At 43.0% G+C, this 21,774-nt stretch overlaps 2 protein-coding genes across 3 annotated transcripts in view; one reads left to right on the top strand and one right to left on the bottom strand.

Annotated features, from left to right (window-relative positions):
- Nucleotides 1-11,337, top strand: part of LOC128843460 (A-kinase anchor protein 17B-like) — a 29,646-nt gene extending 18,309 nt beyond the window's left edge. For both annotated transcript variants that reach the window (XM_054040319.1, XM_054040320.1), the window contains exon 5: nt 508-11,337. In XM_054040319.1, the coding sequence (XP_053896294.1) occupies nt 508-2,037 (1,530 nt within the window). In that variant the 3' untranslated portion in view covers nt 2,038-11,337. The remainder of the gene's footprint in view (nt 1-507) is intronic.
- On the bottom strand, nt 11,050-20,960 carry PGRMC1 (progesterone receptor membrane component 1). Its single transcript, XM_054040321.1, has 3 exons — nt 20,587-20,960; nt 17,548-17,703; nt 11,050-14,019 (listed from the first exon to the last, which is right to left on the bottom strand). The coding sequence occupies exons 1-3, from the start codon at nt 20,888-20,890 to the stop codon at nt 13,916-13,918; spliced, it is 564 nt and encodes a 187-aa protein (XP_053896296.1). The 5' UTR covers nt 20,891-20,960; the 3' UTR covers nt 11,050-13,915.
- Nucleotides 20,961-21,774: the final 814 nt, after the last annotated feature.

Below are 21,774 nucleotides of genomic sequence, written 5' to 3'. Positions count from 1 at the left end.
ACTTTACATAACAATAGTTTAGTTATATATTATAGACTTATAGCAAGAGACCTTCTAAAAACATTAAAATGTATTACTGGCACTCGAAACCTTAAATTAGAGTGAATAAATTAAGACTTGGCACACCACTTCTGAAAGGTTGCCGGCCTCTGCTATAGTGTAAGTGGGTGACTAAAATGATTTTTGTGGTGGATGCAAATCAGGTAAAAGCAGCAAGGTTAGCTCAATATAGCCAATGACTTTTATTGAAAGGGCAAATATTCTAGCTAATTAAGGACCCAATCCTGTGACACAGTGAATACCCTCAACTTTCACAGGAGAGCTGCAGAACCTTGTATGATCATGGCCTGAATTAGATACAGTAGGTAAATTCGGCCCTCATTTATACCTGACTTGAGCAAAGTTGCATTGCCTGTATGTTAGTTCACAATTTAGTTCGGTATAGTTTCTCTGTACAAATTTTGTCTGTTACATTCACACTGTAATTTTCTCTGATTTTATTTGAAGGATTTTGCACAGTTGACCAGCCAAAAAGTGGAGCCCTTGCTGTACCCTGAAGAGATAAGAAAGGATTGCTTTCCTGAGACGGAGTTCCAAAATGCACAGACAGAGCAGAGAGAATCCCGTTATCTTCTACACAAAGAACTGAAGGATAAGAAAAAATTTAGCTGTCAGTTCTTCCAAACGGATAACACCTCTTTTAGTGAGGAAGAGGTGCCAAGTAATCTACCTGCCTCACCTTGTCATCTTGTGAGAACGATCTTAAATGATCCAACTGCAGCAGCAAGCACTGGTAAATTAACTGGCAGGGATGAGTACAGCTCCCTTGGCTGTGGGTCTTTACAGATTACAGTTACTCAAGACTGCAAGGTTATAGAATCCCTTGAGAGAGAAGACTGTCCTCCTTTGAAGACAGTACACTCTGGAAAAGGGTACTGCAAAAAGCAAAAGATTTATGAAACTGACGAGTTTATACATTATTTATTAAACTATTATCAAACTCCAAGCTACGCACGTGTCTGCCTAGAGCCAAAAAGCACCGTTAGCAAGTCTTGGTGGCAGAGGATAGTGTCTGATAATGGGAATGGCTTTCAGATCCACTTGAAGAACAAATATGGGGGACGCTTTACAGAAGTGAGTTTTGTACAAAACCCCGACAAGGGAAATTGTAGCGGGGATGATAATTATAGATGGGAGATCACGATTCGGAAATCTGAGCCTACAGAGAGTGTGTCAAAAAACAACGCCTATGCTGGAGGGTTTACAACAAAGTTCCAAGTACAGTGGAATGACTCACTTGATATTGCTAATTTACCATATGCTGAATTTAATAATTCTTCTTTTGGAGGCATTAATACTAGTCAGGATAAAAAATCCAAAGACGACAATAACAGAAGAGAAGTTGCCCCAGCATACACACCCTCAGGCTCTGCATACAAATTCAGGGATTTAATGGAAGAGATCAGTAGTGATTCTGAGTATTTTAGTGAGGCAAAGAGAACAGAAAGAAGATATAAAGATGTTTACAGTGATGGCAATAAAACATGGTCCCTCCCAAGAGAGATGGAGAGAAAATTCCTTGTCTGTGTTAAAAACGTAGGTCAAAATTGTCCAGAAAATGAATCCAGCAAATGTAGCTTCTGTTCAAATTCTGCCCCTGGTGGCTTGACAAAGCAGTGTAGACATAAGCTTAAAAAATCACACAAGAGATGCAGTAGTAAATTGAGTCACGAAGGGCGAAAAAGTGAGTGGAAATCCAATGAAGAGGCGATAAATACCCCCAAAAAGAAGAAAAAGAGAAAAAAGCCCTCCCCTGACATTTTACCTGATGAACATGGCTTCTCTGAAATGGAGAGTTGGAGACAGTTGGAATCTCTAAAAAAGATACAGAGAAAATGTAGCAAAATGTTTCACCATAAGATGAAATTCAAAACCCTTCATGTGATGGCAGCAGCATCAAAAGAGGCCATCCATGCTGATGCCTCTCTGCTTCAAAGATCTCACCAAAGGGCCGGTGAGGTGGGGGAAGTGAAATAGAACCAAGACGACACTCCTCAGTTTGACAGGTTTAAGGATTCTGTGCAGAATTATGGTTACTGACACAATCACTCTGGCAGTCAAGCTCACCTAACGGTTGAAAGTAGTTTAGAAGGCGGAGACGCTGATTCCTCTGACCCCTAAAGAGCTTGACAGTCGTTTAGTGCAGCAGCACTCTTTGGGGTGGGAGACTGGACCACAGCACCACGCCTGGTCCCTGGAGGATGCCTGTTTGCATTTGGGTGGCTGTGAGAGTATGCTGTAGCTACACCCCTACGCAGCCAGGTTAGAAACGGTCTGGAGATATCACCTTTGTCTAGGTGCTGCTTCTCCTGGTGGCAGAAGCCACCGTCATTCTTATTTATCCTGACCTGGGAACCTAAGAAATCCTGCCACTGAAGTGGAGCAAGAAGAGGCTCCCAAGGACCTGGGCTAAGGTTTAAATTAATAAAAGGGGAGAGCAAGGGGAGACCAATCAGCTCCCCTCCTTCTCTGGTTGGCCAATGGATGAGAGCCTCTGGAGGAGGGGTCATCCTGCATTCCTCCAGCATCTGCTCCCCACTGCCTTCTGGGGCTGTCCCAATCACAGCCATCAAGTTTCCACCTGTTGAGCTAGGTGAGTTGCAGTCTTCTCATGGCAGTGAAAGATTTGCAAAGAACGATGTAAAAGCTGAAAAGTAGAATCTTTGACCACCTAACTGGATGGCAATGTATCTATCTCGAATACATGCACACTAGCAAATCTATGCCTATCCTGTTATGCTTGTTAAGATTTATTGGGGATAAGCAGTGCACACTCACCAGCTCATCACATTTTGGAAGGAGAATATGTGCAATTCTGAAGATCAGTAAAATAATGTGGTGGCTAAAACTACAGTTCTAGAGACACATTACTGTGGGAAAATTAACTGAGAAAGAACACAGTGTACAGCACAGATGGGGATGAACATACTGTTCAAACTGACTGAGGCACTGTACATTTGGCCTTCTGATCTCCCAACAGGAATGAAATAATTCTCCCTTTTGGCTTTCCCCTTTGAATCTTGATTCAGTCTATTATGCTTTAGCTACATGGCTGCATCACTCCAGCATCTTTTTCTGGGAAAATCTCCTTCAAATAACTTGTTTTTCCGCCTTATCTACAGGAGATGAGAGGAAATTAACACTGAGGAAAGAGATGGATGCAGATGTTGGAGGATGTCCTGTTGAGTTAATTTAGACAAATCCATGCTCTGATGCTGCCTGTGGAGCAGAACCCAAAAGAGAATGCTGAATAGTTGCTAGCTAATGGCAATGGGGTCTTGAAGCTGCTCACAAAAGTCCCCCCACCCCCAAAAGGCCTTTTATATGGGTCTAAGAAGTGAACTGTAAGGTCAGGTCTTTAGTGCAGTGGTTCCCAAACTTGTTCCGCCACTTGTGCAGGGAAAGGCCCTGGCGGTCCAGGCCGGTTTGTGTACCTGCCGCGTCCACAGGTTTGGCCGATTGTGGCTCCCAGTGGCCGCGGTTCGCTGCTCCGGGCCAATGGGAGCTGCTGGAAGCGGTGCGGGCCGAGCCGCCGCTTCCAGCAGCTCCCATTGGCCCGGAGCAGCGAACCGCGGCCAGCCGAACCTGCGGATGCAGCAGATACACAAACTGGCCCGGACTGCCAGGAGCTTTCCCAGCCCAAGCGTCGGAACAAGTTTGGGAACCACTGCTTTAGTGATTATAGGCAGTCTAAAATAGTCTGTTTTGTTTAGACTCCTTTAATGCATGCTGGAGTGGTAGGACAGTGAAACAATCTAGTTAGTACAAGCTACAAAAATAGAATCTGTATGGATTTGGCATTGATATGAAAAAAGACCAAAAAGTTACCCAAGTGCATGACACAAGCTATTGTGAACCAATTGCTGAGAGTTTTGAAGCTTAATGGGTTGAAACCTCTGAGTGACCACCCAGCTAAGTCCAGGGGAGCCATAAAACATTTGCATTCTGTTATCTAGTAATTATTATACAGTTGAATTGATTGTGCATAAAACCACTTATACATAGATGGGATAAATCTTTAAGTAACCATATATTCAGAGTGGCTCCTCAGTCATATTGTTAATATGATGGGATGGCAAGAGGGTGGGGTATGGCAACCTTGCAATTCAGTTGTCAGAAAAAAATAGAAAAAGGAAAAAAAGGTGAAAACTTGCAGTGAGTTTCTAAATTAGAGAAAACACACCCTAGTACATGTTAACCTTCTCCGAGCAGCTACACTGGGAAAGTTCCTCAGCATTCTGTTAAAATTCTAGGAATGAGCCAGAAAACTTGACATTTTCTTGGGCTGATCTAAATCATTACACTGCCACTAGATTTAGCATTCCTGAGATGGTGAGTGAGGATATTCCAAACAAAGCTCTAAATGCTGAACAATGAAAGGGGATTATTTCAGCATGTTGACCATCAGCATGAAAGGTTACCTTCAATACAGGGTGAAAATTGTTTTCAGGATTTCTAAAACGGGCCTTTCTGGAGGCACAAGCACTGAGACAGCTACTTAGTTCAAGGTAGTTTACAGATAATTCCCAGAGAAGACTTCATTTTCAAAATGTTGCTAACTTTTATAAATCTCTGCTGCATGGAGACATAATGTGAAAATGCATACTAGAAGCTTGGACTAATATCTACATATATTCAGTTCTCTCTATTTAGAAGATAGCCACAGCTGCTCTTGGACAAAGTCCCTCATGAAGATGTAGATGGAAATGGAACAGATTCTGGTCTGAATTTAGACCAACATACTTACTGTTTCAAGTTTCATTTTAGTATGTTTTATTTATTACATGTCAAGATACTAAATGTGATGTAGCTCCCTTCATTACATAGCATATCATTCATGTTTGTAACCTCTGCTCTAATAAAGTAGTAGTAAAAATGTTTGCAGTTATCATTCATGTTATGTTGTGTTTCCCACCGCATCGTTCAATAATGGTGACTTCTACAGCCTTCTAAGCCAGGTTTTACCCCCGTCTATTCTTATTGTTAAAAACACGTTCATATGTTGAGTGCCTTTTTCAGGTTCCCAGTAATCAATGACAAATGGTTGCTACTCAAAGTACTGTTATGTATGACACCTTTTTGTTTGAAGACAGCTTCTTGCTGAGAATATTGTCTATATACTTTGGAAAACTTATGCCCCCTGTCTGTCTTGCTTTTTATATAGTTGTAATGAAGACCAACTATTGCAATTGTTTACCATGTAAATATCTCTGTTCCACTATGGTGACATAAGTGTTTTTCCTTGATGCAATATTTACAGCCACAAAAAGCAAACTTTTCTCCCACTGATCCCGAAATGGCTATTTATGTGCATAGGCTTATGCACATTGCATTATATAATTCACACACTTACAGGTAAGGAAGTGACTTTATCTAGAACTGGAACTAAATATTTCTGTAATTTTCTGATGGTTTTGCACCAGGCTGTCATCCCACTTAAAAGCAAATAAATATACTGATTCTTTACTTGCTTCTTGCACCACCTTGATTCATTTACAAACAAGCAAATCCTGAATTTGAAATTTTCAGTTTAGATAATAAAACACAAATAAAGTGAATAAAATGTAATATGTGCACTTTAAAATGAAAAATGCCAATCTGATTGGTTTTACTTCATCATATTAAGATATGAAATAACTTGATATGATTTCAGCAAACTCTTTCCTTAGTAGTTTATAGATTGCATTCTTTAGATCCTACCCCCCCCCCCTTTTTTTTTTTTTAATTAATTTCCTTACCTTTCTTCCCAGACACACACACTACCTGAGCCCCTGTAGTTCCATATTTTGGACTGTTCCGCATGATTTGTGTTTCAGAGGTCAATAGTCATTTACATGGCTTTTGTAAAATAACTACAGAATTTTTTAAGAATTTGCTTGTAAACTTTAAAAAAAAAGTTTGTTGATGTTTTCTGGTTAAACTTGTATATTGATGTTGCTCAGGAATAAGATGTAATGTCTTAATTATGAAAGTTAAAGAATAAAATGTATTTTTATTTGATGTAAATCTCTTAAATGTTAATGTATAATATATTAAACTATGAAAAGTAACTTTCAGGTGGCTAATGATCAGGCATGCACTACAGTTGCTTACATAATTCCATGTAATTCCGTTAGTTATTTGTATTGCATTGGCACCTATCTATGCTAGGACCCCAATCTGTTAGGCGCTGTATAAACACAGAACAAAAAGATGGTCCCTGTCCCCAAAGAGCTTACAACCTCAGTAAGATACTTGCATGAAATGGTTAGAATACTTGAACTTCTGTTATAAAACGGGCATTAAGGACTAGATGCTGAGGGGTTGCCACTCACCATTGGAGTCAGGTGGAGTTTCCGCTATTCAGCACTTCCCTAAGCTGCCTAAAATGTGTTAGCTAGGTCATAACCCAGTTTTAGGCTAATACACCATGTTACACAGTAACTGGCTAGTGGGTTGTGCCTCAGGTGTGCTTAAGGTCAGATCCTGAAGGGTAAATTCAGTGGATATTGTAGATGATCAGGCCCTTTTTAGAAGTGGAAATGAACCAAGTCCATTACATACTTGCCCAACTTGCTTTGAAATAAAGCTAGTCACGTACCAAAACAACCAAATGTGTTTGGTACATAAATAATGTGATCTGGGATAGGGAGTACAATAAACCCGAAGGACAAAAATGCTTAGTGTGATTCTGCCACACACCTGCAAAGCTGTGACTGGAGCACTCAGGGACCAAGCAGACAGCTGCTCTCTACCTGTATTGTAACCTCTTTGCAACAAGGAGCACTCAACTCCTCAGCTGGAGAGCTTCTGTTCAGCTACAGGATAGGTGAGGAGGAGTGAGAGAACCTGTCTTCTGCAAACCCACTCTTGGACAGCTCTACTTGAATTATCAGTTTAAATTTCCAGCAGTTGCTGCATGTTATGGTACAGCAAGGCAGCAGGTGAAATAAACGAGACAATTAAAATTGGTTTTTAAAATGCATTTGGGTGGGTGAGGTAATATTTTTTATTGGATCAACTTTTGTTGGAGAGAGAGACAAGCTTTTGAGCTTACACAGAGCTCTTCTTCATGTCTGGGAAACTAGTGCAGAGTGTCACTGCTAAATCTGTTCCACCTTGTATTTACCTGGAGACAGTTAGTTTCCTAGCCCTGAAGAAGAGCTCTGTGGAAACTCAAAAGCTTGTCACTCTCACCAACAGAAGTTGATCCAGCAGAAGATGTTCTCTCACCTAGTTTGTCTGTCTACTGTCCTAGGACTGACAAAGCTACAACACACCACTGTGTATTTTAAAACCAAGAAATATGATCTAAGAATAGTGTTATTTTTTACTGCATTTCTGCTCTGCTTGAGGAGACATTTCCTTTTAACTTTTGTACTAGCTCTGATATGATGTAACCTGGCTCAAAGATAAGTGAATTTAATCTTTACCTTCATTTTTCCAGGTAAAGTGATCATGTCCCCCTTGTGAGGCGTAGCCTAGGTATTGAACAAAAATGCAAAAGAAAGGAGGACTAGAGGTGTGAAAAAGCACCAAGGCTCCACTTGTTTGAAAAAGGGAAAACTTAGTCATATCTAGGAAGTAAGGTTAACAATGGCTGTGGCATTTGTTCTCATTTAGCACCCCTTTACAAGCCAAAACTTTACATAAATTTCCCCACTTGTATCTAAATGACTAATGTAAGAATGACTGGCAAGATTTCTTTATCAATGATTTAACAGCCACTCTCTGGGTTGGCTCAGGCAGTAGAAAAGAGGGAAGAAATAATCCAGGTCCTTTCCACATAACTGAGTACCATTTGACAAACATTTGCCTTGCATTCAGACTCTGCCACTTTATGTTGATTTAACAAACAAACTGGTATCAAATTGTGCACACAGAGTACAAGAGCATGTGGGGCAAAATGCTGAAGGGTAGCAGGTTACAAATGGAATTCGTAGCACACAGTGTACTGGAAGATCTAGTAAATATAAGGATTCAGATGTAAATCCCCTTTCATTGTATAGATTTTTTTTTAAAATCCAAACAACGCATAAACATGAAGCCTTTCAGCCCCACCTCAGTCTTGTGTGACTGCTTACATAACTTTTCCTGTGACCATTCATTCCTGAAGCATACTTTCTTACATAATTAGAGAACTTAAGGTAATGCCTACTTACAGATAATTAGTTAAGGGGTAGATTCAAAGCCTTTGGAGGTTTATGGCCCTTACAGAGCAGCTGCTAGTGAACCAAGGCTGCTTGGAGAGGAGAGTAGGTAGGTTTTTCTTTTTCCAGAATTCTACACCTCTCTCTATATTATACATGCCCACAGCAATTCTGTCCCTATTCCCCAACAGTTCAGACTAGGGTGATTATTTGGAAAGACTCAACAACTGCTAATCTGCATGATGCTCTGTTAATCTGAAATTTGTTCAATTACCTGGTGTGCTTCTTAGCACTTAGTCACAGTAGCTGGTGATAGTTGGAAAAGGAGATTACGCCACAGCAAATGCAGATATCGTTTGTTTGTCCACTTCCCCTAGCCGTGTTTATCAAGAGAAAACATCAGCCATTTTATGAAGCAATTCTCCCTTCCCTTGCCAAAAATTTAGAACATCACACATTGGCTTTACTAGAAGTGGTACCTGACCCCTACCACATTGTACACTTTCTTCCTTCTGTTGAATTGCCATCATAGTGCATTAGACAGATCAATTCTTACTTAAGCCTGGTCTACACTGGGTGGGGGGGAAGAGGGAGGAGGAAATCGATCTAAGATACGCAACTTCAGCTACGAGAATAGCGTAGCTGAAGTCAACGCATCTTAGATCGACTTACCTCCCGTCCTCACAGTGCGGGATCGACGGCCGTGGCTCCCCTGTCGACTCTGCTTCCGCCTCTCGCCCTGGTGGAGTTCCGAAGTTGACAGGGAGTGCGTTCAGGGAGCGATTTATTGCGTCTAAACAAGACACGATAAATCGATCCCCAATAGATCGATCGTTACCTGCCGATCCCGCGGGTAATGTGGATGTACCCTTAAATAAGTGCTTACTTCCTCAAAGCAATTTACAGAGTGAGGGTAAGTATCATCTCCATTTTATAGACATGACAACTGAAGCACAAGTGTTACATGACTTGTGTAAGGATCTAAAGAGAGTCAATAAGTCAGGTCTCTGGATCCAGTCCTAGACCAAACTACTGTTCACAGACAGTACATTATACTCCTAGGATGCTAGTCACAAAGCTTGTTCTCGTGTAGATCACCATTCAGAAGGTTTTATAATTTTGTTGCAGATCCCCCCCATGCTGGAATTGTGTCCTCAATTCACATGTGCCACATGTAGAATATTTTTCTATATAACATACACAATTTAGGAATATTACTCAAAAGTGTCTTACATGCAGCTACGGGTGGAACTCAAAAGTTCTCCCACCCAAGAAATAATGGAGCAAAGATGGGGAGTTAATTTTGGAAGCGCAACATATTAAAGCCAAAATAATGTTTTTTGCATTTGAACTCTAAAACGGGTGAAGTTCAAATCAAGGAAATCAATAGGCCCAGGGCAGCTTCTGAGCTGGGCAAGCACACACCAATCCTGTCAGCTCTGCCTCAAGTTTATATTAACCAGACAGGCTACAACTGGAAACTCATCTTTACCGGGGAGCCAGGCTGAGATGTTGGCACAGCTGTGAAGAGGCTTGTTAACAGCTGCTGAAAGCCCAGGTCAGGGGAAGATCATTGGTTTGGGGGGTAGGGGATGTACATGTACATTGTGTTTGCAAAGTTCATTCTGATTTTTGGTGGTTTCGTTAAATTATTGCTATTTTCCTTGAGTTTCATATAAAACCTGCCCACCCCTCACTTCTGGGGAAGAGCCCCCCGTGACCATGAAGGTTTTTTAGGGGCTGTCAGGCAATTTTTTAACATTCCAAAACCCACGTTGGGGCAGTGGCCACTGTATTGTATTTGAAAATAGGTTTTTAGTTTTGCTTTAACCTATACACAAGTCAAGTGTATAACCTGCTCTACACTACAGTTAAGTCTACAGAAGCTGCCTTATGTTGACCTAAGTCAGTGTACACACCTACAGCCTTGCTTCCGCCGCTGTAAGTGCCCTACACCAACGCAACTCCACTAGAGGCATAAGTGGAGCCGTGAAATTGACAAGAAAGCCTGGCTCCCCAGCTGGGCTGACCCCCAGGCTCGCCGCTGGGAGCTCTGCTTCCCCCGGGGTCCCGGCTCCCCCGAGGCTCCCAGCTTGGAGCCCGGCTCCCCCTGCAGGCTCTCGATTCCTGCTGGAAGCATGGCAGCCAACTGGACTGTGGGCGCAGATCTCCCTCCTAGAAGTGAGAAACCCCAGCTGGGAGCAGGAAGGCTCCCGGCAGGGATCTGCGTGGAGCTGAGAGCACTGGCTCTCAGCCCCCTACACTGCCCCTCTTCCATTGATGAAAGTGCTCCTGATGAGTGCACGTACCACTGACAGAAGGAGGGTAGGGTGGACATCAGCCACTGCCGTTATTACTAACTTAGGTTGACTAAAGATTGTAGCGTGGACATGCCCTTGGTTTATTAAAATCTTAGCAATGGCATAAGAAGCACATTAGATCACTTGGAAGCAGACTGTTGATCTCATTAAGCTCACTTGAAGGCATCCAAACCTTCAACTTCTATGTTTTTCTTGCTATACACCGTTAATGCTTACTTGAGCCTTTTTGTTGCACAGCTGTAGATCTGCAACAACAAAGCAGGTTTTATAGCCATGCTGGAGTACAATCTTGTCAACTGCACATTCATTAATCAAATGTTCAGATAAAATTAGTATGTTTCAAACCCCATCCAGAGGCATTCAGCTCACACTGGCTAAGGTTGAATATGGAGTGTCCAAAGTGGAGATTGTACCTATTAAGCATTGTCCCTGTTCACATGACAGACTGGAAACAATATATAAATACATACCTGAAATTCAGAATGCTAGGGACTAGAAATTTTCATTTGGTCCCTTTAGATAAAATAAAGAAATACCACCACTATGTAAGAATTTTATTGTCTGCCTGTAACAAGTAAAAGCACTTTTCTGATTTGAGATAAAACCATTAGAAGTAGTCTACAAGGAGTATAAATGGCTTTAAAAAGCAACACAAAGCCCATAACTAGTTTTACATTAGCCTAGCCCCTCCCTACATGGTTCATAGAATAATATTTTAGCAAGCTACCTGTGCAAACAACTGCCCTCTTTGTTTTAAGGCCTAGTGTTACAAAAAGACAAATGCCATCAAAGTGGTTCCCCGAGTATGGATTGAGAACAGTCATTCTGAACAAACAAGGTCTCAGGTATTTTTACACAGTGCACTAGGTAGTGTTTACAAAAGCTGCGGCACCTCATGGAACACTTTCTATTTAAGAACAATTTTGCCTAGTTTAGGGAGTTTCCCTTTTTGTTTGGTGTAAGCAGCTACGCTCTGTCTGCTCCTCTGCCTAAAGTGTCCTGTCTAAGTTTTATAGAACATTGGGCTGTTCTGGCAAACAGGGTCATTAGCAACGAAGGATTTTGCAAGAAGTTTGAGCTCCCACGGAGCCGGTTTTCATTCAAAAATACACTGTAGCAGCAACACACATCAGGCTGCTCGTGATAAAAAAAAAAAACACACAACACACATGGGCACCATGAAAAAAACAGCTAAAAAACCCTACATAATACTTTGCCTTTCTATAGCACTTTCCACCACAGGATTTCTAAGAACTTTGCATGAAAGAACCGAGGCTCAATCCCCTGTGAAGTAGGTATCATCCTCCTTTTACCAATGGAGAAACTGGAGCACATAAAGTTAAAGTGACTTGGCTAAGCCTACAGAGCAAGTCTGACTCTAGATCTGTGCTTAAGCCACCAGACCACTATTAACCTTTCAGTGCAGGAATGTGCCTATTGTAGATTTGCAATGTTGTCTTGAAAGTTTACTGGCCTGTATAAAACCCACTTAACGACCCTTTACCATGGTATTAATGAAGAGTTAAAACATTACTTTTGCTTAAAATATATATATTACATACATACTGCAGGCAAGTGGGCAGGAGTTCTGCAAGGTCGGCCTATTGCAAACTCACATTCAATCTGGTTTAAAACCAACCAAGGTAAAAAAAACATTTAACAAAAGTCAACAACAAAAAAAAAGTGCCTCTCTTGTAGCAGAGGCTTAAGTGAATAGGTAACTTGAAACATGTCCTGAAGGCCAATGAACTCAGATCTGTTGGACTCAGAAGGGAAACAAGCTAAAAAAAAATCAAGGACCTATGCTGACTTGCTTAATTGAATCCAACAGCAGGATCTGACAGAGAGGGAACCATGGAGAACTACAGAGCACGCACAACATTCAAGCAAAAGTGTTTCGATAAGGAATGCATTCCATGAGGGATCAGTGGGTCATTAACTCCTTGAAATTTCCACTAACAATCTGAAATAGTTCTTCAGTGTCCTAACAGTATGTGGACCCTCCTCACTGGGCAAAGACATTCTCAATTCCCGTTTTTGGTATGCGACTTGGTTACTCAGTAAGGAAGAACCTGCTAAAAAACAAGCCTGGACGTGAATTATGAGACAAAGTAACACGCTAAAAAACAATTCTAGAGCCAGCTCTACCCTAGAAACTTGCTGGTACAGTAATGTCAGTTAGGGGTGCCGTGTTTTTTCAAATGACATTTCTATACCAGCAAAAGCATTAGTGTAGATGCAGTTGTACTGGCAATAAAGTGCTTTTGCTGGTATAACTTATTTTGTTCTGGGAACTGGGATGAACTGTACCAGCTTTAGCACTCTTTTGCTGGCATAAGCTGTGTCTACATTAGGAGGTTTGCCAATAAAAAAAAAAAAATTTCATCTAGATTAAATTTTGGGATCAGTCCCTAGAATAGTTTTGCTAAGAGGAAACGGGAATGAACAGTAGTCATAGCTGAGTCATGCCCCTCTCTAGGTGGGAGGTCCAACTTATAATCAATACCAAAACGTTTGTAACATTTCAGATATGCTTTAGAGGTAAACACAACAAAAATCATTAATCCAGTTACGTGGCTGTCAATAAACATGGGGTGTGTCTTCGCTGCCACTGGGTGTATTTCTGTGCCAGGTAGACATATACATGGTAGCTTTGATCAAGCTCGCATGCTAAAATAGCTTGACTGCCATGGCACGGACAGTGATTGAGGCTAGCTACTCAAATACGTACCTAGGATCTTGGATGGGGTTGTACTCGGATGGCAAGCCTGAGCCACTGTGGCCACACTACCTCTCTGAACAAAAAAGAGGATTTTTTTATAAAAGCATTCATGTTCAGTGATTCCCCTATAGGCTTGTGGTAAATCTTTTTAAAATGTCAGTTTTATCTGCCATTAAAATTATTATTTATATAGCACCATAGATAGGTATGCTGCTTTATGGACATGGTCCCTGCCCCATAGAAATTAGAATCTAAAGCCCAGATCCTGCAAGCTCTTCCATTGAGTTCAGTGTAGAATAACTACTCATATATGTAAAGTTACTCTTATGCTTAAGTGTTTGCAGGATTGGGGCCTTAGCCATTAAATAAAAGATTTTTTGATTTCAACCTACTCTGATGGAAGAAAAACAGAAATAACTTCTTAGGACAAAGTTGCAGTTCACTTTTGCACTGTTCTGGTGCTTTTTGTCCTACAGAATGTTAGGTCATGCAGTTTTTATGGAAGAAATTTAATCTTGTTTATGTTACTGGTAAATTTAGATTAAGAATGGTTTTAAAAGCAATCCAATGCACAGCAAGTCTGTACCTTTTCTAACTACTGTTGATGTTACAACTTGTAAAACAGAACTGGAATGTTACAAAGGTCCCTTAAGATACAAAAATATTGTTCCTCACTGCATTCTCTAGTCTCTCTTTTGATCTTTAGCATCTTCTTTTTCTTCTTCATCTGAGTATACGGTGGGTTCCTCTCCTTCCTTCAGCAGTTTGCCAACGTAGTGATACTTAACTGTAAATTGAGAAAAAAAGCACAGAATACAGATCATTCCTTTACCTCGTGCAACCTAATGTTTTCACTAAAGCAGAGACAGTGGTTAACATAGCGTTAACATTAACACCAAGAATCAACAATTCTACATTTGTTTTGCCCATCGACAAAAGTGACTGACTTGCCCAACGATTACTACTGTCGTAACAGGTGGTATTTATGTGAGAAATGGGCAAAATAAATGCAAACCATACAATTCTCCTTTTGCAAAAACCAGGAGTGACAATGTAAAGGCATTCGTGGATACTTTTGTTACCCATGACGTTCTCAATTTCAAGGTCTCACGTTCAAAGGGAGCCAACTATAACAGTGAAGAAATGAAATCCCCACTTTGGGGGTGAGTGGGAAAGAACAACACTCTCCCCCAGTTACACTTGCCTATGCCAGTTCTGAAAGCTAGAATCCTGAGAATGTCAGGAGAACCTTGAAGGGTTTATATTTTCAGAGATTCATGGTGTGAACAGGCACTGGGAAACAGGAAAAATGTTCTTCCCGCCTGCATTAAAGATGGCACTATAGGAATTCTCCCACTGTGCACCCAGACAAGCCTTATTCCTGTTAGATATTTCCTTGTGAATCATTTTAAGTACTGTAGTAAGACATATGCATAAGGAGGAAGGTTATGAAGCACAGCTCTCCAGATCAGCAAAGCCTTTTGGCAAGCGAAGGGAAATCTCTTACTATGCTTCCTTCTATATTATAGTTTAAAATTATGTGAATTTAAAGGCAAATATTTGCATAATCTGCTAGAAGTTTGAGAACTACATTTCAGTTGTTAAAGTACTAACACTTCACTCCTGGACAGACTGATTTAAATGCTGTTTTTTGGTCACACATATGGTAGTGTAATACTGGTGTCTAGGACACACTTATCATAAAACCACCATTCAACCTGACATGATTAATAGCTTTGTTCAAGACAGGATGAGAGTCAAAATAGCAGCTGCGTCTACATGAGGAGGTTTTCCAAAATAGCAAATTAGGAGCGAAAAACTAAGAGCATTATCTGGGGAAATCTTGGCTCTTCATGTTGGGCAACAAATTAAAAAAAAACAAAAAAACACACAACTTTTAATTCCCATTGCACAAAAAATAAATTTCTGTAACTGTTTCTAAAATATTGATTATTTATGACTAGGGGAAGTGATACTGTGGAAAAAGATCCTTGTCTACATTTGCTCCTACATTTTTTTTTTTTTTTTTTTTTTTTTTTTTACTCCAATTAAAGGTTTTTACCCTAAGAGGATTATTTTCTTTTCAACCATTTCTTTTAAAAGGACTTAATTACATTTAGGCACACTGAATAGATTATTTTCACATGTACTCTTTAGAAAGCTCCTTGACAGAAACACAATATACACAACATACAACAGGAACATATGAAAGTTACAGACTTCTTCACAAGTTGATCATGATGAAAATGTCTTGTCTACGTCTGACCCCAGACTGACTGCTTAATGTAAAGTTTGTATAGTTTTCTGGTGTGAAGACCATGCTAACAATGAGCATGTCAGAAACCACAGCTGTGAAAGGACAAGTCGCACTTAAAGTTGTCTGAATGTAGGTATCTTAAGACTTAAGGGTTATATGCCACATTCATTTGTAAGTACCGTTGTTATACCAGTGTAATAGTGGGAACACTGAATCAGTTGAAGTTCTAGACTAAAATTAAGTCTGACGTTCTTGTTTTAACACTGACCACCATGCAGCCAGACTGCTAGTAAACTGTAATGGTCATATTATCTAGACTAAGTGTATATGGAATTTCCATTACATGTTTCTTACTGAAATGCTTGTTATATAAATAACATTTACAGTCTGTTTTATGTAAATGGAGGGAAAAAAAAAAACCACACTTAGAGCTTTTCTGGTCTAGAAACCCAGGTTAAGTGTTGGTGCAGTTAATATTCATCACCAGGAAGGTATTACTGTAGAGGATCGTTACAGAATAATCAAACTCCTGGGTATAAGAAGCTACCTGAGCAGTTTCCAACCTACAAAGTTTCAATTTTTTTTGTTTAAACAAAAACCTGGCTCACAGAGCAGCTATAGCTGGTATATTTACACTGGAAGCCTTTAAAACAAAGAGCTGCAAAACAAAACATAAGAATGGCCATACTGGATCAGACCAAAGGTCCATCTCGCCCAGTATCCTGTCTTCTGACAGTGGCCAGTGCCAGGTGCCCCAGAGGGAATGAACAGAACAGATAATAATCAAGTGACCCATTCCCTGTCACACATTCCCAGCTTCTGGCAAACAGAGGCTAGGGACACCATCCCTGCCCATCCTGGCCTATAGCCATTGATGGACTTATCCTCCATGAACTTCTCTAGTTCTTTTTTGAACCCTGTTATAGTCTCGACCTTCACATCATCATCATCTGGCAAAGGTGGACTGTGAATTGTATATAGAAATACCTCCTTTTGTTTTAAACCTGCTGCCAATTAATTTCATTTGGTGACCCCTAGTTCAAAACAGAAGAGAGAGTATTGCCCAGATTTTTTAGATTATTGTATATTTATATCTAAGCCTGAATAGACAAGAAAAGTGATAGCTGCTTTAAACTTATTTTGTTGGCAAAGTCCCCAGATGTGAGCAAATGGCAGCCTGTCTCCCCTAATTCTGGGACTGCCGTTCCTGAATAATGCTGCATAGTTAATTTGACATATACAGAATTGATTAATTTCACTCAGTATTCAAAGGCGCTTAAATGATTTTTGAAAATGCAACATAGGCTTCTGAAAGTCTCTTAGAAGCTCCTGAAAATTTTACTTCTCCGAATCTTGTTTTGTAAATGCTCAAATAAGAATAGGAGAAACAAGGAGTACCAAGTGGAAAACATCCAGTTTTCCAGAAGTAAGCTTCCTTAATTCTTCAGGATGTTAGAAAAACAGAATGCTCCCATACAATGCCAACTAAATTTACAGGAACACTCTCTATGTGCAACCAGGTTAATTAAGAAGTTAAAAGCAGTTTCATTCCCTGCCAATTTCCCCCCCCCCCCCCCCTAGTTTTATAGTCACATTTTACTATTTGAAAAAGTGGTTTAATCTCTTCTCTTTCTCTGTAAAAAAACAAATCCAAACAAAAAGCTACCACCCAAATGGGGGAAAACTGACATTTTTTCCTCTAATCTTTCAGTATTAGAAAACTTAACACAACAAGGGGTACAATATTTTCAAACAGAAGTTTGTTTGTAGCGTTGGTTCCAGGACATTAGACAGACAAGACGGATGAGGTAGTATCTTCTATTGGATCAACTTCTGTTAGTGAGAGATCTTTTGAGCTTCTTCTTCAGGTGTGGGCCAGACCTTAAGAAGAAGGCCTCTTTGTAAGTTTTTGTCTTTCCCCATCAGAAGTTGGTGTAATAAACTATATTAACCTCACCCACCTTGTCTCTTAGACATTTGATATAGGCTATTGAATGTCATCCACCATTATACACAGAAACTAGCTACTTCACTGTGAGTTCATTAGAAATTGCTTACAAGTGAACTGTGATTCCCAGTCTCTCAGGGTCTCTTGCTGTGTAGCGTTGAGATCAGACAGGTCATCATATTCATCCTTCAGAGCCTCCTTATCCAGACAGAATGTGGCAAGACCTCTGGATGCATCCCGTCCAGCAAAAATTCCATATGGGCCCTCTTTAAAATAAAAATGTAGGGGTAATTATTACGTTGTTGTTTCTTTGAGGACCACGTACCAAGAACCAAATGACATGCTGTTCCCCTGACTTGAACCTTATGTAGAAATCCCCAAATAAGATTTGTATTGTAAAATTTGTCCTATTTTGTAATATTGAGCCAGATATTTTCCAGTACATACACACCCCAAAATAAGAAACACTACAAGAAAACAGAATCACTAAAGAAGATACTGAGCATGCTGGTACATCAGGAAGAGGAGACAAGTGCTGGTGTGCGGAGGGCATGGCAAAAGGGAGCGATGCACAAGGAGATGACAAGAAGCAAATGGCTTTCCTGGAGCAAGCCTAAGACATATGGGTGGCACCTGTAAAGACAGCTAACAGGAGTCAGTTATGTGGGAAGAGGAAAGGAGAAAGGATTCAGAAGTCTGAGGAGATGGAGTGCCAGGCAAGGGTATGGCTTTCTGACAAATCCTTCTGGCTTAGAGAGTTGACCCATGAAAGAAGAAGGACCTGAAAGGTGATTAGTTGGCTTGAGATATGGAGGAGAATCTTGACTGATACTACTCCAAGGATAGCGATCAGGCTGGACTTGGGTGCCTATAAAGATAAAATTTACACAAAATGCATGTAATGCACATTTTATAATAATCCCAAGGGACTGATGTGTAGATGTCACAGTGGGTCAGAAGTATCTTATCAAGAGGGAGTGCTGGTAAACTTCATCAATCATTAACTTATTTGCAATAGTAAGCAGAATGTTTTATCTGTACAAAAGTAACAGAAAATTTGGGATAGCACATGTTCCAATGATACATTAATGCCTCTTAAGAGAGCTGAAACACCAAAATCTGTTACTTGAGAGGCTGTGCCCACCTGAACTTAGGAGAAAAAGCCTTTTCAGAGTTTCAATAAATGGAATCACTTTCCTTTTCATACAGAGACCCAATTTCATGACTACATTAATAAATTAGACATGATATATAGCCTCATGTTCTGAGATGTAACTCAAGAGTAGGTTTTTTTAAAGCTCTATGCTGATAGAGAACCACACACCCAAATCAATCATGTATATTACCTGACTGTTCTAGAACTTAAAACCTTACTCATCTTTACGCACACACATGCACCTATGGGGCATGGATTATCTTTGCATGGGTCTGAACAGCACAAGTGGGGCTGTAATTTTGACTGGGAACAACTATTATAAAAATAACTGTGTTACTATATTATAAATATTAAATAATGTAACGGTTTCCATTAAAAGTGAATGTAATGATGAAATCAACAAAAGATTTCATGAGCTTCCATTTATGGCTTTACAAAGAAATCTTGTGCCAGGTGAACAAAACTGCCTGCCCCATCAGTATCATCATTTAAAGAGTTCTGTAAATGTGCATGGAGCTTGACAAAAAAAGATCAAAATGAAGTGAAAGGGGCAGATATACGCTGAGTGTACACAATTAAAAGGCTTGGTTCTGTACTCTGATGATACAAGTAAACCTATAGGAGGAGCCCTGAGTATGGCAATTAGTTTAGGTGAGTAGGAGTTACAGGACTGGCTCCCAACTTTATGATCTCATTATTATTACTTAGTTGTAGTGGTATCACCTCCCATTAGGCATAAGTTCACCAATTTTAAAGACAACCCAAACCCAGAGCCGCTCAGAAGCAAAAGTGTTTTTCAAATAGGAAACTAGAGAGATTAAGCATTAATAAAGAATATTTCCCCCCCATGTGTTGTGCAGGGAATACAGTTCTAAATTGATAGCTGCCCAAATTCCAGCGGACAGCATATATTGCAAAGCCCTGTGGTGGGGTACTTTCCCCCTTAGAGACCACTGCCTCTGTGGGCCCCCATATTGGTAGTTTTGCCTTGTTATCTAGGAGTCTCCTGTGCTCTGGAAAGAGGCACTGATTGTTGTGTAACCTACTACACCCACGGAGATTGCGAGATTGCAGAGCAAGGCAGTGATTTGGGTTGTGTTCAGTCAGGCCTTGGGAGTTGGGTGAGGAGCTGGGCTTCTAAACTGCAGACAGAGCACAGATGGGCCTCTCTCCCCCCCCAATTCAGTGCCCCCAGTATAAATCCTCTCCACAGACCAGATCTGCCAGTTACACAGGGAAACAACAAACAAGCAGCAGAGGGAGGGAGGGAGGGAGGAAGGGTTGGGGAGCTCTGCTAGGGAGATGGGAACATACTGTGAGAGACAGAGCCCAACACTGCAACCAGATCCAAGGCCTCTCCCCCACACTGCTCCCCAGAGCCTCTCCTCACCCCCACTGCACCTCCACTGCACCCCTCTCCCCCACACTACACACGAGCACCTCCCCTGGTCCCCACTGCACTCCAGCTCATCCCCACTGCACCCCAGCTCGTCCCCCTCATCCCCACTGCACCCCGGCTCATCCCCTGGTCCCCACTACACCCTCCCCCTCACACTACACCCCAGCACCTTCCCAGTCTCCACTGCACCCCAGCACCTCCTCTGGTCCCCACTGCACCCCAGCTCATCCCCCCCACACTCCACCCCAGCTCATCCCCCTCATCCCCACTGCACCCTCCCCCTCACACTGCACCCCAGCACCTCCTCTGGTCCCCACTGCACTCCAGCTCATCCCCCCACACTACACCCCAGCTCGTCCCCCTTGTCCCCACTGCACCCCAGCTCGTCCCCCCCACAGCACACCCCAGCACCTGCCCTGATCCCCACACCCCCACACCACCTCCCCCTCATCCCCGCTACACCCAGCACCTCCCCCCACAGCTCCCCACATCCTCTCCTCCTCCCCCACAGCTCCCAAGAGCCAGCCTCCCCCCACTGTCCCCTGGGCACCCCCCGCACCCAGCGCCTCCCCGCGCTGCCCCCCAGCCACGCACCGGGCCCGTAGAACTTCCTGGCGCGGCTCACGTCGAAGACTTTGCCGTTGATGGCCATGAGGATGCGCGGGTCCTGCACCCCGTCGTAGGGCCGCAGCTGCGCCAGGGTGAAGTCGCGGCGCTTGAGCTCGGGCGGCGGCGGCGGCTCGGCGTCGGGCTGGCGCGGGGGCCGCTCGCCGCGCAGGATCTGGTAGAGCAGGAAGAGGCAGAGGCCCAGCAGGCTCAGGTTGAGCGGCGAGCTCAGGATCTCCAGCAGGAGCCCGCCGCTCTCCGCCTCCGCCGCCGCCTCATCCTCCTGGGCCATGGGCTCGGCTGGTTCCGCGGCGCGCCGGGCTGCCTCTGCGCGGCCAGCGGGGACGGGGACGGGGACGGGGAGGAGCAGCCAGCAGGGCCCGCCCAGCCCCGCCAGGGAGGAGGGACCTGGGGCTTCACGCCCAGGCGGCCCGCCGGGGCTTCAGCGAGCTCGCCCGGGGCCCCCGAGCCCAGCCAGGCCCGAGGGAGCCCCTGCTCCCGGTGTGCGCCGAGCCTGGGCTCGAGTCATAACAGCCGGGCTGTGGCGCGCTCCTCTCGGCCACCCAGCCAGAGCAGATGGCCTGATGTTACAGGGACAGGCCTGATAGTGGGGCTTTGTCTTATATAGGCGCCTATTCCCCCTCCCGCCCCCGCCAGCTGCTCACCCTATGGCCAACCACAGCTAGGGTAACCATACGTCCTCTTTTTCCCCGGACATGTCTGGCTTTTCGGCACTCAAACCCCCGTCCGGGGGGAATGGCCAAAAAGCCAAACATGTCCGGGAAAATGGCGGCTCTGCTCCTCCCCTGACTCTTCGGCTCTGTTTAAGAGCTGAGCTGCCCGAGTGCTATGGGCTTCAGGCAGCGCCCTTGCCTCCGGACCCCAGCTGCCAGTCGGGCACTTCCCCTCCCGGGCTCCGGCAGCGCAGGGTCCGGAGGCATGGGGGCTGCCCGAAGCCGGTAGCGCTCTGCTCCTCCCCTGACTCTTTGGCTCTGTTTAAGAGCCGAGCACTACGGGCTTCAGGCAGCCCCCATGCCTCTGGACTCTGCGCCGCCGGAGCCCGGGAGGGGAAGTGCCCGGCTGGGGGCGCAGGGTCCGGAGGCAAGGGGACTGCCCGAAGCCCAAGCGCTACCGGCTTCACGGTTTGCCAGGCAGCCTCCAGACCCTGCGCCCCCG

The sequence above is a fragment of the Malaclemys terrapin genome, chromosome 9 (assembly GCF_027887155.1).
Source record: "Malaclemys terrapin pileata isolate rMalTer1 chromosome 9, rMalTer1.hap1, whole genome shotgun sequence".
In the NCBI taxonomy this organism is placed as follows: Eukaryota; Metazoa; Chordata; order Testudines; family Emydidae; genus Malaclemys; species Malaclemys terrapin.
This window is presented reverse-complemented; position numbering and strand designations above follow the sequence as displayed.

Bases quoted from the DNA above. Each gene is read 5' to 3' on its own strand.
- PGRMC1 (XM_054040321.1), bottom strand. From the start codon at position 20,890: ATGGCCCAGGAGGATGAGGCGGCGGCGGAGGCGGAGAGCGGCGGGCTC. The intron at 17,704-20,586 runs GTGCGTGGCTGG...TTTATTTTAAAG, and splicing joins CAGGAAGTTCTACGGGCCCG to AGGGCCCATATGGAATTTTT. The intron at 14,020-17,547 runs GTAAGCAATTTC...CTCAATTTACAG, and splicing joins CTGGGAATCACAGTTCACTT to TTAAGTATCACTACGTTGGC.